Source organism: Trichoderma virens, assembly GCF_000170995.1.
Source record: "Trichoderma virens Gv29-8 chromosome Unknown TRIVIscaffold_6, whole genome shotgun sequence".
Taxonomy (NCBI): Eukaryota; Fungi; Ascomycota; class Sordariomycetes; order Hypocreales; family Hypocreaceae; genus Trichoderma; species Trichoderma virens.
The window spans coordinates 1665075-1683181 of NW_014013743.1; the positions used below are offsets into that span (position 1 = coordinate 1665075).

At 49.9% G+C, this 18107-nt stretch overlaps 5 protein-coding genes across 5 annotated transcripts; 4 read left to right on the forward strand and 1 right to left on the reverse strand.

Moving 5' to 3' along the window:
- Positions 1-9: 9 nt before the first annotated feature.
- Positions 10-1643, forward strand: TRIVIDRAFT_60542 (uncharacterized protein; the record flags this gene model as incomplete). Its single annotated transcript, XM_014101349.1, has 2 exons — positions 10-144; positions 231-1643. The coding sequence occupies 2 exons, from the start codon at positions 10-12 to the stop codon at positions 1641-1643; spliced, it is 1548 nt and encodes a 515-aa protein (XP_013956824.1).
- Positions 1644-3930: 2287 nt separating this feature from the next.
- Positions 3931-5657, forward strand: TRIVIDRAFT_191341 (uncharacterized protein; the record flags this gene model as incomplete). The annotated part of the gene is made up of 4 exons (XM_014101350.1): positions 3931-3951; positions 4120-4152; positions 4238-4612; positions 4725-5657. 4 exons carry the CDS (start codon positions 3931-3933, stop codon positions 5655-5657), a joined length of 1362 nt encoding a protein of 453 aa, XP_013956825.1.
- A 2197-nt stretch (positions 5658-7854) lies between these two features.
- On the forward strand, positions 7855-8834 carry TRIVIDRAFT_29432 (uncharacterized protein; the record flags this gene model as incomplete). The annotated part of the gene is made up of 3 exons (XM_014101351.1): positions 7855-8052; positions 8159-8673; positions 8747-8834. 3 exons carry the CDS (start codon positions 7855-7857, stop codon positions 8832-8834), a joined length of 801 nt encoding a protein of 266 aa, XP_013956826.1.
- A 2335-nt stretch (positions 8835-11169) lies between these two features.
- On the reverse strand, positions 11170-11523 carry TRIVIDRAFT_29260 (uncharacterized protein; the record flags this gene model as incomplete). Its single annotated transcript, XM_014101920.1, has 1 exon — positions 11170-11523. One exon carries the CDS (start codon positions 11521-11523, stop codon positions 11170-11172), a length of 354 nt encoding a protein of 117 aa, XP_013957395.1.
- Positions 11524-12951: 1428 nt separating this feature from the next.
- Positions 12952-13266, forward strand: TRIVIDRAFT_221882 (uncharacterized protein; the record flags this gene model as incomplete). The annotated part of the gene is made up of 1 exon (XM_014101352.1): positions 12952-13266. One exon carries the CDS (start codon positions 12952-12954, stop codon positions 13264-13266), a length of 315 nt encoding a protein of 104 aa, XP_013956827.1.
- Between the last annotated feature and the right edge of the window lie 4841 nt (positions 13267-18107).

Below are 18107 nucleotides of genomic sequence, written 5' to 3' on the forward strand. Positions count from 1 at the left end.
TGGCCAAAGATGGCCGACAACGCGGACGATACGGGACAGCTGTCACCAAGCCAGCAAGATGCCCTGCAGCAGTTTATGCAGTTGACGAACCAAGAAGCAAAGGATGCCATCCCGCTATTAACGAGATCGCAATGGAATGTGCAGGTAACATGATGCTCTGATGTCTCCCTCCCTTGAACGCTTTCCTGAAACATGGTGCGTCTTTGCTAACCATCCGCGGTAATGTCAAGATCGCCATCACCAAATTCTTCGATGGTGAGACAGCTGATCCAGTTGCCGAAGCAATGGCAGCCCAGGAAGCTCCGCGCTCGACCGCGCGCCACGAGAATCTTCAGGAGAGCTTCCTGGTGGCACCGGACCGACCGTCTGCAGCGAGCCGGCGAAACCGAACCGACGCCGCTCCCCGAGTTGTGCCTTCTCCGCCCGTGATCCATCGGACGCCGTGGTTTTTGGGTCTTCTGCTCACGCCGTTTAGCTTGGGCTGGCGTGTTGCTTCGACTCTCCTGCGCACAATCGGATACATCCTAGCATTCTTACCTGCCTCCATACGGCCGCGAACTGTTACAGCTGGAATTGCTACAGGGTTCCGAAGCCCAAGCGGTCGAAGGATGCTCATGCCTCGAGATGCAGCAGCTAGATTTAGGCGAGAATTTGACGAAGAGTACGGAGCTAATAGCCTCTCGTTCTTCGAGGGCGGCATAGCACAGGCCCATGACCTGGCCAAAAAGGACCTTAAATTCCTCCTCGTCTTGTTCATGTCTCCCGAGCACGACGACACCGAATCATTCATCAAGAACACACTGCTGGCTCCAGAGGTTGTTGAATTCCTCAACGACCCGGGCAATAACATGATATTGTGGGGAGGCAACATTCTCGATTCAGAGGCGTACCAGGCAGCTACCGAGTATGCTTGCACAAAATATCCCTTTTCAGCCCTGGTGTGCTTGACCCCAAAGGAGGGCAGCACACGTATGGGTATTGTGAAGCGATTGGTAGGCCCAATGCCTCCTTCGACTTACTTGTCAGAACTGCAAGCCGCCATGGAGAGATACGGCTCCGACTTGAATAGGGTACGAGCGGAACGGGCTGCACAGGAGCTGGCTCGTAGTCTGCGTGATGAGCAGGACTCGGCTTACGAACGATCATTGGCCATTGATAGGGAGCGCGCGCGAGAGAAGAAAGAGGCTGCCGCTGCCGCCGCCGCAGCAGAGAAGCGAGCCCTTGAAGAGGCCGAAGCAGCTGCTGTACTGGCTGAGAAACGCCGACAGTGGAAATCATGGCGAGCTCCTAGAATTTTGGCTGAGCCTCCAGCGAGCGATAGAAAGGTCGTTCGGGTGGCGCTCAAGATGCCCGAAGATTTGGGAGGAGAAAGAATTGTTCGGCGATTCCCCCAGGACGCCCCTATGGAAGAGCTATACGCGTTTGTTGACTGCCAGGACATTCTGCGGGGGGAGACTCTGGAGGAGAAAGAGGTAGATGAGCCGGAAGACTACGAGCACAAGTACGAATTCCGGATAGCATCAACACTTCCGCGTGTGGTGTACGAGCCAAGCAAAACTGCGACAATGTTGGAGACAATTGGCAAATCTGGCAATCTCATTGTAGAAGATCTATCTGATGACGAGGATGAGGATGAGGAGTGAAGAAGCCTGATAGACATGTGATACCGGTGGGACACCGATGGGATACCAGGTGAATTTTCTTTTTGACAGAATGAAGACGAAAATCAGTTCAAGATGAATATTCTCCACTGTGCTTGATACATTGCAACAATTTGATATTGCTCACGTGTGAACAAAGCCAGGATGCTTACGTAGAACGGCTTTTGCTGACGGTACTTGGCAGATGGTGTGATGAAGAACACCTCCAACCCCCCTCCGCTACTTGTTCTTCAATCCATGATCAGGGAGATGTGTGGCGGGATATTCCCAAGCCAAGGGTAGAGAGCTGGAGACGAGGGCTGGCACACGTGAGGCTGCATGGGGCCGGAAATAAAACAAATCTACGGACTCCCCCGATTGTTTGCTGCCGGGCCCCTACATACCTTGGCAACTTGGGACATGTGAACATATTTTATCATGAGCCGTCTATACGAGTAGAGTATCGTGAGCAAACCACAAAGGATTACGTAGAGTTTGAGGCTGTGCAGACAAACTTGGTCGAAGTTGACGCATGGCGGCCTCCTGGAAAACCACCAAGGCCAAGTTGAAGGACGAATGAGATAACATGGAAGCAGCGGGAATGGGTTGCTGGCCACCTATGGCGGTTTGCTAGTCTTGCTTTTACCCAATGGGATGCAGAGCTGGCAGCGAAGAGGTTGTTAACTTTGACGGCCTGTCTCCTCCACATCCTTATTGCTGTTAAGCTTGTGAAAGTTGATATCCTGGTAAAGCCGAAATCTATCGTGTTTAGCGGGCAGCCAGTGACATTCGCCCATCACACCTACTGAGAGAGACGTCATTAAGACGGGGTTCTGATTTTAAACCCCGAAATGGGTTTCTAGAAATCGATTTGACAAGTCTTGCCTCGTATTATAGGGATTTTCATGCGCAAATGTATAGTATTACCTGCTGCCATGGGCAGTGCATTAGTAGGTACTATATTCCGCTAGTGGTTGGACAATGATTCCATGTACTCGAAGATGCTGTAAATCAGAATGCCCGGTACTTGGTATCGCACCCACTGGCCCTAGTGCTGCCAAGTACCTGCTAACGCTCCGTAGATCCAGCTGCGCCGCCTTCCATTACGCACTTTGGCGATTGCTTGGGCAGCAGCAAACCTGCAACCGTCCAGAGTTATTACTGCATTCATACTAACTCGTCGCGCAACCCCAGACTCCCTCAGGTAGCAAATGTACCTCGACGGAGCTCGCGGAGTACTTGCAAGCATTACTTGGTTTCCACTGCAACTCTCGGTACCGGGCCAAGTAGCGCACCAACTGCACGACCCCCTGCTCGGCTCGATTTAGTGAGAAATGCAGCGGCTAATGCAAGTACCAGATACCCCAATTTTCTCGGGAACCAGAAACGATGGCAAAGTCGCATCTCCTCATGGTTTTGGGCTTGGAGAAAAAAGTACAGCAGGCCAGGCAGCCACGAAATTAAAGCCGAAAGGGATTGTCTCTGGGCCGACAATAGGATTGAATAACGGCTTCGTGCAGAGTCCATGGCAAATAAACCACAATTTGTGAGGCAAAAACGAAGGCAAAGAGGCCCCCCCCCCGGCTCGAGTCTCCGCGGATTGGGCGCATCAATCCTCCTCCAAAGTACCTGTTAATCTCCGAGGCTCTGGCGCAGTATCGAGGCAAGCATTGACTGAGTCGCAGCTTGTTACAGGCTACCTATTAGTAGTATTAGTACCCAGCAGGTGCTGCCACCAGGTTACAGACTTGGAGCCCTCAAGCCCAAAAAGCTCGATGCTGCAACCACCAACAAAACCTCGCCTCTCCCCTCTCGACTTTGCCAACTCCTCCAATCCTGCAGCCCGGCCTGGATTTCTGTCTGCTCTTTGTCTCCTAAGCTCGACGTATACCCGCTGACACCATCCCGGCTGCGAATCGAATGACGCCGGCAATATCCCGCTCTTGACTCTTGATTCCGCTGCCTCTTTATCCTCGTTGTGCCCCGCAAAAAGTGCCCAAGCCCAACGCGCTTCCTATCATCCGTGCTCCGCGATTTTCTACCAACGACGCCCGAGGAGAGATAATTTCGCTCAAGATGAAGTCCATGAAGGGTCTTTCTATGAATAAGATGCTGGGTAGCATCAGGAAAAAGACAAGTATGCGCTCTTCTCTCCCTTTGCCTTTCCCTTTGCCTTTCCCTTTCCTCTCGAGCCGGCATCCTTGGTACAGGTTCACGATGGGCGCCAAGACGATGATGCGATGCTCTCTGCATATCTTTCTGCACTGCCCGATACGCTAGAAATCCCAAAATGCTAACCATCTCTTCTTTTGTGGGCGATAGGTAGCTCAGATCGTTCAGCTGCTACGACACCAGGAGACACACCCGAAGTGACGGCCCATAACAGCGTGGTATGTTTCGTCGATTCGGCCGGCTGTCTTGACGGCGCAACGGCTTGTTGGACTTGGCGCGCGTCCTTGGACTAACCGATCCTCACCAGAAAGCATTTTGCGAATCTGGCGGAACCGCAAAAGTACGTAACCCCCGTCGAAGCTCTTGAAATCCCCCCCTGCCTGGCAATGTCCACTAACCGACGCTTGCTTGTCGCTGTCCAACAGAGCGAGGAGGTGCTCTTCCTCCCCCCGATTGTCGATGCAGCCGAGTCCTCGCCCACCGCCGCCGCCGAATGCGCACGCATCATCCGCAAATACATGGCCAAGGAGTACTCCTCGCGCCCGTCATGGCAGTACAATGCCATCATGCTGATGCGGATACTGGCCGACAACCCGGGCGAGACGTTTACGAGGAACCTCGATGTCAAGTTTGTAGACACGTCTCGGGCATTGCTCAAGGGCACAAAGGACAATGGCGTGCGCCAGATTCTCATGGACACGCTGGATGACTTTGAGCGCACCAAGTTTTACGACGTGAACTTGACCCTCATCATCACCATGTGGCAGGAGGAGAAGGACAAGGCGATTAAGCAGCATGGAGTAAGTGACAGACACCTTTGACCCTGCTATTTTCCCTTTGTAGTTTGATTCTCACTCTTCTCTTTGACTGTATCTTGAATTCAAAGGGATGGCCAACTGACATGAGGATTAGGGTCGAGCACCTACACTGCCCCAACGCCCACCGCAGTCGTTCGCACCAGATAACACATTCAACGGGTATTCGCAAAACTACTTCTCTCGGCACCACACGAATCACCGGCTGCCAGAACCCGCCGAGCTGACTAGCCGGCTGGAAGAGGCGCGGTCGTCTGCAAAACTGCTGGAACAGCTTGTTATCAACACACCAGCCGTGGAGCTGCTTGAAAATGACCTGATCAAGGAATTTTCAAACCGATGTTTGAGTGCTTCAAGAAGCATCCAGGGCTACATGGTGTCAACGGATCCCGCGCCGGACAATGATACCATGGAGAGCCTCATCGACACCAACGAACAGCTACAGACTGCGCTTAGCCAGCACCAACGTGCCATACTCAGTGCCCGAAAGCAACTGGGCCTCAACGAGCGATCCGAGAACCCATCGCCTGCCCCTGAGCAGCAATCGCTTCACGGCTCCGGTGCCCCTAATGGCGTTCAGGGATGGCAAGTCCCCAAGCCCGCGGCATCTTCATCCAGATCTAGCCCCGCGCCCCCTCCCAATGTCTCAGCTGGTAACGGAAAGGGCAAAGACACCGACCTTTACAGCCCTCCGTTCCATCCTCCACCAAACGGAAGCCAGCACCTGGACCCGGGCCGAGGCAGGGCGCCTCCCCCGGAGCCCGAGCCTGTGGAAGACCCATTCAGTGACCCGCAACCCGGCGGTTCCAGCTCCAACGGCCATCTATTGGTCATTGACGAGCCTTTCCACCCTGGTTTTGGATTGAATAATCATCGGGATGGCTCGTCAACACACGGTACCACTGGATCTGGCGTCGCTTCCGAGAGCCACTCGACACACAATTTGCACCCAGACTACCAGGTTTCAGACGACGAGGACCTTTATACGTCTCCTCCCAAGAGCAGCAAGGAGCCCATGTATCGGTACTGAAGAAGCGCCTTGAGAACAGAAGAGCAGGGATTTAGCCATCAAGATGTATGCACATGGGTGCACAGAGAGGAAAGAAGGAGTTTTTTTTTTTTTTTTGAAGACGGAGGATTTTTCTTTATTTCGCAGAAGTTCATGATGCTGCTTAGGCATCGTTTGCGACAAGATATGCTTTTTCTTTTCTTTTCCCCCAAATAACCAGATACGTTTGTCATGACCCCCCTTTATGACGAAATACCACTGCAACATTGAGCAAGCATGAGAGCGATATCTTTTGTCATTTACTATATACAAATTCGCGATTCGTCGTCAAGTCAAAATAGCGTTGAGCTGATAGTTTCCTACCGTCAAATCACGTTTGTTTGTTGCTTGAGTGATGTGACCCTGGCTTCCCCCTTTTAGCCTCGCCCTGGTCCATCTGTGCTGGTAGAAGGAAGGGGATTGCGATGACCCGATATACAGTACGAAAGTTGAAGATTCAACTGCCGAGTTGCCGATCTGCTGCTTGAAAGCTGAAGGATCGCGAAAAGGTAGTTGGACCTTGCTGACGTATGCAAAAACAAGTTTTGGATGGCTTTATGTCGCCCATCACGATAACAATGCTTGAGCCCTCTTGATGAGGAACCTGAGGAGGAAGCATTTTGTATTATTATATTTCCCATGTGCTGTTGGTTCGGAGTTTGTCTAGATTTGGTTTCCTTTCCGGTGTGTCTGTTGTTGTCGATTTATATAGACTTGGATTTGCTTATTTCATATGAAAATCATCCTTTCCTGCATCAATTAGTATCGAAGCATACAAGTACCGTCCCTATTGATGACAACGTCTCTCCCCGTAAGGTACTAATCTGGGATGTAGGTAGACGACATGTAATGTTTGGTGCCTATTGAGATACGTAGCGAAAAGCTCGATTAACACGTGAGAAGGTGGTGTTTCAATTCTGCCCTCCAGGCACGCCCACCGCTTGCCGAAACAATAACCACAGCTCCTCTCTTTGTATCGACTTCTGTCTTCTTCATAATTCATTAAAAACACGGCCAAATCATCGAATTTCGTCAACAACACCATGATCCAGATTTGGTTCTTGCGGACCCCTCAAACGTGCACGGCATGGCGCTCGTACCTTCTATACCCGCAAAATTCCAGCTGGGTCCTTTCTCGAACAATCTCCTGTACCGGAGACTGAAAACTCCAAGCGAAATACCTGCGTAAGTGGCCTGTTAGACGCAAGATATTCTCGGCGGTTTTGCTAAAATTTTCCAACTTTCTCTTCCAGACTCAAATGCGGACCTGATATCCATCCTCGTCTAGGCCTATTTCGCCCATCAGCCAAAGCCAACGCCAACAACGTTGCTAAAAGTCGAAGCTGGCTCTTTAATACCCCGGAATCACAGACTGATACATACTTTGCCCCTCTTTGCCTCAAGCAGGCAAGCTTCATGGAGAATGGGAAATCCCAATAAGCGCTTTGACAGCCTCTCTCTTGCCTACAAGAGATCCAGACTGCCCTCAAGAAACCACAGGCGGGATCATATGACGACAGAGGCCAGCGTCAGAGATACCGGGAGAATCCGGGAGAACCACTATCGTGAATAAATCCGTGGCCGTCTAATCTACACAGCTGAGAATCGGGGCCTGAATTTGAGACTTTACCAACGCCATACCTCTGTGGCGTCCGTGGTGTCGGCGAAATAACATTAGGTTAAACGATAAAGCTTGCTTTCAGGTACCGGACGAGACATGGTAGGATGAGGAGAATAGAGAATGGTCGGCCGATTTGAAGAACGCCACGTATGCTAACAAAGTAAATAGACATTTTGCTTCTATCCGCCGGTGGATTCCGGGAAGAATTAAAAATATGGGATCCAATAGCCCCATAGTACAAGGACAGAAGTTACTCTCCAACCAACAACATTCGAATCGATATACGGTTTATACTAGCGGTAAATGCCGATGGGTATTGAAAAGTGACCTCCGCTATGTTTATTTGTTTATATTTACCCTGGGCTGCAATTCGTTGCCATCTACGAGCTGGCTCTGTCATTTTTCCTTCTTCATACATCTCCGCGAGCATATTCTGCATGATACTCCCCCTATCCTTCCCGATAATATTCAAACTGTGATATTTAGGCACACATAATGTCTTTTAGGCATATCGTTGCAGCCGGTTTTGCCGCCATACAGGCTCTTGCTTCTACTGTCATGGGCACCGCATTGGAATCCGACCACTTTTCATGTGCTTCATCGCCCAGTGACAAATTCAGAGAGATGTCCAAACAGCTTGCCCAAAAGGAAGCCGTTGATCGAAGCTTGGGCCGGAGATCTGCTCAGGAGATTGACGTGGGTGTACATATACACATTGTGGCAAGCTCCGAGAAGGAGAAAGACGGGTATCTCAGCGTACGTCACATTCTATTCTTCCTCCCCCAACTCTAGTCCCTCTCCTTACTTCTTTTCTTCTCCTTGAGTCTTCTTATCTATCGCCTAACGCTGAAATAACGAATAGGATGAGACTGTTCAGGGCCAACTTCAAGTTCTGAACTCCGACTATGAGCCGGCCGGTATATCCTTCAGCGTAATAGCCATCGACAGAACTATCAACGCTACATGGGCTAGTGGCAACGATCTTGAGACCATGTGGTACTACCTTCATAATGGAACCTATAATGAACTGAACATTTGGTTTATTCCAAAGCTAGATTATTATGGTATTTGCACACATCCCGTAGCGGGCGAAGTTCTTCAATATGTCTACTACGAAGACGGCTGTACCATTCGTTCGGATACTGTCCCCGGCGGCAACGCACGCGACTTTAATCTCGGAAAGACACTCACGCACGAGGTCGGCCACTGGTTTGGACTCCTACATACTTTTGAAGGAGGGTGCGATGGCGATGGCGACTACATTGATGATACGCCTGCGCAAGCGACTGCATCTCAGGGATGCCCTGAAGGGAGAGATTCTTGCCCGGACAAACCAGGGCTGGATCCAATTCACAATTATATGGACTATTCAAACGAGTACGTTCGGAATGTTGCTTTCGCTGTTGGGATTCTTTGTTCGGGTTGTTCGCACGGCTAACTGGACTCGTAGTCCCTGCTACAAAGAATTTACACCTGGCCAAGTGGATCGGATGAAGAATGTTTGGGACGCATATCGAGTACAGGCAGACATATGGTAATGGCTGCATTCTCGTATCATGTTAAGGCGGCCATTTGCAGCATTTTAGGACTTGTGTAGAGATCTGCATCTACGGTGAAGCTTTTTACAGAACCATCTCTTTAAATGGAAAGGAATCAGCAAGAGTTTAGAACCCATATCCCGACTCGCTCGGTATTGCATATATACTGCATTTTCTGGCCCCTACCATCAGATTTTCAGCTTGGGCCATGTCGTCTTGCCAAATTTAGCGCAGAGTGACTGATACCCAAAGTGAACTGGTTCGGTGTTCAGAGTACACAAAGAATAGTTGGACGGTCGTCAAAGAATGTTCGACTAACATCGACAGCAAAAACAGCAACAAACACCCAAAAAACTACCAGAACAAGGCCAGGGCTTTGACAAATTTCTGTTCTAGATTTCCTTTGCGCGCCAGATATTGAGCTTAGTGAATTGCTAACCTTTGTGTTTTGTTGAGCCCGTAATAAAATGGTAAGCCCGCACAACTCTCCTTCACTCGGCATTTTCTCCTTGAAGACATATCAAGACGAAATACTAAAGCAACAATTTGTTTCGCCATCTCTCTGGTCAGGGCACTGTCACTTTATCATTTCTAACTTGTTATTGTGTACAGGAGACCATACAAGATGCCAAAACAAATTGACGAAGACGAAAGGCTGGAAACGACGCAGATAATGCATGAAACGTTGCAAATGATGTTACAGCTGATGGAAGACGTGGGGTTCGTACCACCTCAAGTTCGCCAGGATCAATCGATGGACAAAACAGAGGCAGTTACCCTCTGCGATGAGAAAATGGCCAATCTATACAAAGGCTATTACGACATGGTTGAACAAAAGAACCAGTTGGAGAGAGCCATCGATTTGTTGACGAGACAAAATGCCGAAAGATTGAAGCAATCAAAGCAACAGAAGAAGGCAGCAAATACTCGCAAACCGCCACGAAGAAGAGGAAATAAATGGGCGAAATCAAGACGATATTAACGCTGTCTTCTTTCTCCAGAAAGATACCGATGCCGTTGTTGCAGGCGAGGCTGAGTTGGCACTATGATGTCGGAGCAGCCGCCTTGGTTCCTACGAGTTCGATATCATGATCATTCACACGAGCAGACGATGCGGAAAAGCTTGCTATAGCTTTGTACTCTTTTCTTGCAAATTTCAGGATTATCAGCCTCATGCAAGAGAATGAATGCTGCAGGTGCTTCGGGCAAATCTATTAGGAGGCCACAAATCGAGACAATTGCCACCCTTCAACGAGTACATTGTACATATGGATGCAGATTAATGGAGAGGAAGTATTATTACATGCCAGGTCTATACTAAATTAAATATTAAGAAAACATTTCGAAGCCGAAACACCTTGTTCCTGACCATGAATGCAAATCCGCCCGAAATCCCCTGGATTTCTTGCTCCTCACGTGATTGTATATGGCAGCCTCTGCCATCCCATATCTGCATCTCTACTTTTTACAATCTATCAACAAGAGGTCAATCTTCGAGCAAACCAGTTGGCATCTATCTATCATTGCCAAATCTACTGCCTTGTTAAACACCCTTTTGAACATCACCAGAGCCAGATATCGGGATAATGGACCGTCATCACCTCGAAATACGGCATGTGATGGCTTTTGTGGCCGTTGCATGTTTCCACGGCGTCCTTTGCTTTTGGGTATTGTTTTCCAAGCACTGGCAGCATTGGACTATGGTCTTCTTTTCCTTTATTTGAATCATGGGCTAACGAAATGCATCTTGCTCAACAGGCCCATGGAACGAATTCGAGTCCAGCACGACCTTTGTGTCCAATCGTCGAGTGGACATTCTACGAGCTGTTCGACATGATTATCCAATACTATTTCGAAATGTTTTGACTTTCGTATCTCCAGGACGGAGCTCGATTTCTAAGCAATGGTCGTGGATCAACCTTGGAGCTGTACCGTGGCCCAACTGCGATTGATAATTATACCACCAGGGCGAACTATTGCGGTGGCAACGGCGCTACCATATGTGTTGAAGCATTCAATAAAAATATTTCTTCATAAATGGAGAGAAATACAAGGCTTCATCGGCAATGAATGCTGTTGACAGTTCTACCATCGTGGGATCGACGATGCACACACAATCCCGCGACTACAGTCCATCATTTACCATAAATGGTGGCAATATATACATTCAGATCCTGGCCAGCATTCTCCATCAGCCGGTAAATAGAATATCCACAAGTCCTTCTGTAACAGGTTTTCATAAATCCTCGTCCAGTCCAGCATCCATCCATCCACGCTTCCTCGCATACTCATCTCTCCCCTGCCACCCCCAAACCTTTGCATTCCCATTCGCAAGCTACTCCTGGTCCCAGCAGCGGGCGGATTTGATTCCCTGAGGAGTGTCCGTGCAACAGAGGCGAGGGTCAAAGAGGTTGTTGGCAGTACAGACAAGCTGCACTTCTTCCCCACTGCAGCCAACACCGCTGAAGACCTGGCACAAAGTGTCCTTGCTTTGGCTGACTGAGCCTGCCACGACATTGTCGGCGAAATCGAAGCAGTCGATGGCATTGTTGTAGGTGGTGTAGCGCGAGAACGAGATGCCGTCCTCGATTTGCTCTTCGCAAGTCTGGCTGTTCCAGAGAATGTATTTTTCCGTCGCCACTGCCCACACGGGGAAGAGGAGGCTAAGGGCCCAAGCTGCAGATCGCATATTGACTTTTGCAACGACTTTCTTAAGTAAAGAATGAGGGTAGAGGGCAGAGAAGCATCGCCGTAGCGGGATAGACAGGTTTATATAGTCAGCTGGATCGACATCTGCATGGTGGCATTAGGCACGGTAAGCTTAATAGTGGAAATGCTCCATACAGAGTAGTAGTAATGGCATCCTTTAGCATGCCAAGTCCGAGGAAGACAAAATAATTCCCACAGTCATCCTCATTGCATACATGACCTGCCTAAAGTTATTTAGAAACGTCGCATTAAGCTGTAACTGCATTCAGATCGCCAGTTCCGATGCTTGAAATCATCTGAAAGCTGTGCCCCGGGAGGAACCAGATTCCGAAGTTGAGCTTCCATCACCCGTTGCCACTGCTTCTACTCGCAGGGCTTTCGGACCATGTGAAATTATGAAGATATTCTGTAGCTGGTGGATTTAGCCTGTCGCAGTATCATCGACGCCACGGTGTATTTTTGGCAGTCTTTTTTTTTTTTTTTTTTTTTTTGGCATTCCACTCTGCTACGATATTCAAACGCGTGTCTACATACACTCATTAATGCTACAACAAAAATACAAATCTCCTTCTCCATCTCAATATCAACCCTTCTCAATTTCACGTTCGTTTTGTCTCTTTTTGCTAACCAATGCCCTCTCCAACTAATTGGCGGTCCAACGCTTTCCAGTTAGCCCGTCCTCACTAATGAGCCGAACCTGTGGCCCATTGGCCGGAATGGCGCCAAAACTTCCCTCTTTGGAGAGAGAATCGAAGGGACGAGCCGTTAGCGGGACATTATTTTAGATAATCTTCAAGTAGGTAAGGCAGACAGGGCTTCAGCCATATCATTCATATTCGACACGGTGGAGGACGCAACGCAACAAGGCAAGCAAGATATTGGACCCGAGATTCCCTCTTTCTAGAATCATGGATTTGATGAAATAAAACTCCAATAGCGGCCTCTGGATACGTGTTTTTACCCATATATTTTATCCATTCTAGATTATTCTTTCTATTTTACTTTTTGTGACGCAATAATTCTGCAGCAGTCTTTCCCCCCCGTTGACGTCTGCCTCCAGCTGCCTCCCACTTTCCTGGGTCACATGCCACGTAATCAAAGAGCCTGAAAGATTAAGCCAAAGGAAAATCGCCCTTTGATCTTTGAAACTTTCTTTCGTGGCACAAAGCTTTCGTTTCCAGCATCCTTGATCCTGCAGCCTTCTTCAGCCTCTCGTTTCGACCCCCTGAACATCGATACCTGAAAGAGCGATACCTGAAAAACGCCGTAACAAAGGAGTCTATTGTTTTGATTTCGTTCATTCCTAGGTAACCAGACATCTTCAAAGAGGTACGCTTCCATTCCCTTGCCTTTGACCTCCCGCCAATGTCCTTTGTTTTCTAATGGCGTCGTTGAAGCAGATCCTACAATGGATGATGAATCGGATTATGACGAATCGGATTATGACATAGAGGACCTTCTCGAGGATCTTCGACGACTTCCTAGAGAACTCCATCATTTGGCCCTAGATATAATAGATCGTCTCGAGGAGGTCATTATTCGATATGTAGAGGAGGTCATCGCCCGGAACGCGCCGAATGTGATGCTCGATCTGGACATGTTCCTAGATCACCGTCCATGCTATGCTCCCTATTCATGGGGGTTTCCGCAAAATCACAGAGCTCGCACTGCAAGTCGATACCAATATATCCGACAGCCACCAGCTCGACGAAACACGGCTTAATACAACAAATTTGGTATCTCTTAAGCCAAAAACGATCCACTAGCCACCTGGAGCTGCCTCTTGTGTTACCCTCTCCCCTTAAGTCCCCCCTGAAGCTTGAAGTCACTCTACATTGCGTCAGGGACGGTTGGACAGAGCAAAACACCAGGTTCTAACTTCATTTAGCTATACATCTCGCCCCCGAGAGCCCCAGTGAGGCGTTGAACGGGTGGATATGGTGATGTGTGTGTGGATGGATCGGGGTGGCTCGATGAATGGATGTACTTCCTACGGGACGAAACTCATTTTCAGCTAAATGACGAAGTATCTCAACGATGTGACTCGAGTTCTGTGACTACCCAACACCAACACTCCATAATCGTGATGAATGAAGCATCCCGTGCTCACATCAGCGCGCCATCACGGCATCTGACAAGGTCTCCAAGACGGATGGAGGAAAATTTCTCTCGTTGATTTCATGTCAAGCAGGATACATGCCCCCCCAACAGCTGCAAGTCCCTTCTCCGGGAGAAATGGAGATGATGACTCCACGCTCGGCCACGCCGGCGTCGAGACCCTTTAGTCCTCCTCTCTTCATACTGTCCCAGTTCCCCCCCTAGCCTCCTCGATCCAAGGAGGCGCCAACGGACCTTTCGATCCCTTACTGTCGGGTCTCGGGCCTTTTCGGGCGGCCCCGTGCTCAAGTAGCATCAGGCAACGATTGGCAGACCAGATACGAGGAGAATATCTGATAAAGTTCAGGTCGTGTGTGGTGGCGAAAAGTGTGAAGCTGCCTCCTGATTCTGAATCCCCATCATAGCTTCTGCTAGCCCAGCCTTCACCTAGCCGAGTGGTAGAGATTTCTGCCGGAAATGGAATCGAGGTAATGGACAGTAGAAGAGAAGAAAAGGCAGTTTTACTAAAGAATGAAGAAGAGGGTGAAGTCTCGAGGTAGCCGGAAACGTCGTTTGCATTCCAGTCGTGGCCCCGAGGATCTGGCTCATGCAGGCACCAAATCCGGCAGAGTAGCATTACGAAAACCCAATCTCAAACCCTCTTTTCCCTTTTAAATAGCGTTTCACAAGAAAGCCTCAACCCATATATTTGGATATTTTGCAAGAGAGTGTGATTTGGCCTTGCGGCGTCGTGAAGTTTCCTCTCTACTGGCTACACGATGCTACGAAGCAGTCTTAGCCACTGTCTAGCACCACTGATTATATGGTGTTTTGATGACGGATCAATGGAAAAAAAGGAAGACCAAGACATCAGATACCTGCCCTGCTTATTCCCTAACATGGATTTAGAAGTACCAACTAGTATGATATACAAAAGTCTACCTGCAAGAATGTAATTTTGAAAAAGGAAACTTCAGTCGAGATAACTAGCGAAACTGCATTTGTATAGCAGGTGCGATTGCATCAAAATCCCTTCATGGATGTTCCGTATAAGTACCCTCCAGGCAGGAAGAGGTTGTGGCAGGTGCTTTGTGTGCAGTTCTATACTTGCCAGCTACCTCCTGCTTTGTTCCCCCCCTCACTGTAAACTTCCTTCTCTTGATCTCCTTTCTTCCCCCTCATTTTCTCTCCCTTCTCTCTCATCCGTGTCATTTATTCTTCACTTCTTCGCAATCCAAGAGCTTCAAACATCCGGTGCAGAATCAAATCGGATTTCCCGTCCATCTTATACTTCGGATTTACCTCAGATCTCAGCTTGTCTCGGCTCTTCGAGCTTGCCTTGTTTCAGCTGCTGTCTCAGCTACTCAGCTATTCAGCTACTGCTACCAGGCCAGTACATCAAGCCACAACCCCCCCTATAAACTTCTCGCTGTATCGCCTCGTTCACTGCCTTTGTACCTCTACTCGTCGGCTATCCCCTTGTCTTGATTCGGATTTTCAGCCTCTTGAGGCGCCACTTGCCTCCCGCCTCATCCTCCCCCCCGGCCCGAACTGCCTCACAGAGCCACGATACGGTCTTCGTTTTCTAACAAGGCACCGTAGGCACACGACCATCACTGCTTGCTTCTCCAAAATGTTCATGATGACATCTTCCGAGAACGGCGGAAAGAAATGTCGCCCAGTCCACCCCCAATCCACCCAGTACTAGATACGGAGGAGACTGTCTAGTTGGTGGACTAGTGGAACGGGGCAACAAACAGTACGTGCTCTTGCAAGTCACGAGAAGATGCTAGAAACTAACTCAAGCCAAGAGGAAGAAAAATACCAACAGTCACGCCCGTTCGTCAGCCGCCAGCCACTGCTCCCACTCCCCAAATCTGGCTTCCCACCTCTCTCCGTTCTCTTCTCCGTGCTGATGCTGCTCGCCAGGCCTCGCCGGCAAACCAAAGCTGCAAGGGCGCTCAACCGATGGCACGCTTGAGGCTCGCGGCCACAAGAAGCCGTTCCGCTGCCGCCGGCGACGAAGTTTATTGCCTCACAAGTCCCACCCGTCTCGTGCGCTGCCTGTCAAGCGTCGGTCCGTCTGGGTGAGGCGGCGAGGCCCTAAGGTGTACTGGGACCCTCCTTGCTCTTGACCGAGAACTTGGTCGTGGTCGTGCTGACTCGCCCCTAGATGTCTTTGCGGCGTCAGTCGTCACCCCTATTGTCTCTATTGAACTCTACTAGATCCAACAGGGACGCCCTCTAACAATCTCGCACCCTGGGAGGCGAAGTACAGCCTCATATCGTGTCCTGTCAGGATGGTTTGGCATGCGTCACTCGCCTCCTTTGTCACCTCCCCCATCACGAAGTTTTTTTTTTAACGCCAGCAAGTGCCTTTGAAACAATTTGTCGAATCAAGCTCTGTACTTTTCCAGAGGTGGGTGTCTGACTTCGAAAAAAACGGAGACGTGTGTGCGTGAACCAAACTTGAACTCCCAACCTGCTTCATCTGAGAACACGCGTGGTACTACCTCCGTTCACCCCTCTGAAGCCCGCCACCCGATTCATGACTGACTTCTTGTTGCACGACTGCCTTGATTCAAGTTTGTCCCTGCTGCTTTCAATTCCGTCTTCCACCCCTCGATTCCGCCTCGTCATGGCTGAGTGACTAGCCAAGTGCATTCCCTTAGCCTTGTCTCCTTAGCCTCGTCACAGTACCTAGGAACTACACTCCCAACAGGCCGCCCCAAACCAAGAACGAACCCTTTTCTGCTCTATCACCCCCCCCTCTTTCAGCACGCTGTGAAGCCACTAAGGTAGGCAGTCCATCCAGCGGTGTCATGCATTTTATTCGACTCAGCCTTTCTTCACGCTCCTACTTCACTTTCAGAGCACTGGCAAACTCTGAATCTGCTCCGCCAGACCCATCACCTATGCTTCTGGGAGGGCAGCGCCCCAAGATGATAGCTGTGCTTGGGGCTCTTAAAATCAAACACGAACACAAATGAGCGAGCTGGCGGCATCATACACAGTACTCCCCCCTAAGAGCCCCCCTAAGAGCCCCCCTAGCTCTTCCATCTTCCCTTAGCAGCCGTCGTAGCAGGCAGGGCAATGGCGAGGCGATCCGAGCGGTGCCGCGGGATCAAAGCCTCTAGCTCGCAAGCCGTCAAGTTCTGCTGCAATGAGCCGCCCGCTATAGCTAGGCCCAAATCTAGGTAACAATGCTGTCTGCCCTTGTTCAGCTCTCTCTTCTCTTCAGTGTTCGGAGACGGTGCATTCTCTTCCCGTACGGTTGGTTGGCCACAAAAGATTTATATCTGTGGGCGTTTGGATGAGGGCATTCGTTTCATCGCTGCCAATCACGGCAGCCAGTTTGGACTGCAAGATGGACAAGGGGGGGAAAATTCACAGACCCCTCCCTCCCTGTCTTTCCTAACAAACGAGACAGGGACCAGCCTTCTTTCTACTCGCATTCAGAACTCCGAGAACCCCTTTTGCCTCGTCTGATTCGATCACTGCATCTGCAGAGTGACGAGAACTAAGAAAAAAAGACCCAGAGCCCCCTCTTCTGCCCGGCTGCCTACCTGTATTGTCACATTTCCCATCATCTATCAAGGTCCCGTAAGTGCGTACGAGTGTATGCATGCGCGCCCAAACACTTGTGTACGTGAGGCTGGGCGGAGTAGTTGCAGGCGATTGCAGACCGACATTCTGTCTCCCCCCCATCTGGTTCTCAGCCGTGCATGCAGGTAATGCCAGCTGATCACCTGCCACCTTGATTTCCTCCTCCAGAGGGATGGATACCTTGTCTCTCTGCCTCTGTGTCTTTCCCACTCTCCGTTTCTCTCTTGCACACACACACACACACACTCTCTCTCTCTCTCTCTCTCTCTCTCTCTCTCTCTCTCTCTCTCCCTAAGCTCTAAGCTCTGTAGGCAAAGTCAAGGTCAAAGCATGAAGATTGAAACTGGATGGGACAATACCGGTGCGTGTCGCCTGCCACAGTGATGAATGGCTGCTTCCAGCGGCCAAAATTCAGTTTCCTCAGCTCATTCCTGTGCTTTCAGGGGGGAGCCACAGCCACCGAGTGGGCGGGAGGGGCCCCTTCATACACACAAGCTGGAGAGTGAAGGAGAGCGGGGCTTTTTTCCCGTCTAGTCTCCATCTCTAGTCTCCATTTGCTTCCTGTTAGTGCAGTTGACCTCAACATGGGGGCGTGTATCTCTCCAGTGAATAGCAGGCCGGTAAGCAGACAAATTCCGTCCCTTACCCAGAGCGGCGAGCGACACCGCATCAGGACAAACCGGCCTCTGCTAGGTTAAACCAACATGGAGAAGACCAGGACAATACTGGACGTGTCGACCAGCTGCATTCACTTGTCCAACAGCACCATCGTCATCACCTGGACGCATGACAAACGCCCCAATGGTGGACGAGGGGGCAAGACATGGTAGGAAAATCATCAATTAGCATTCTGTGTGGACG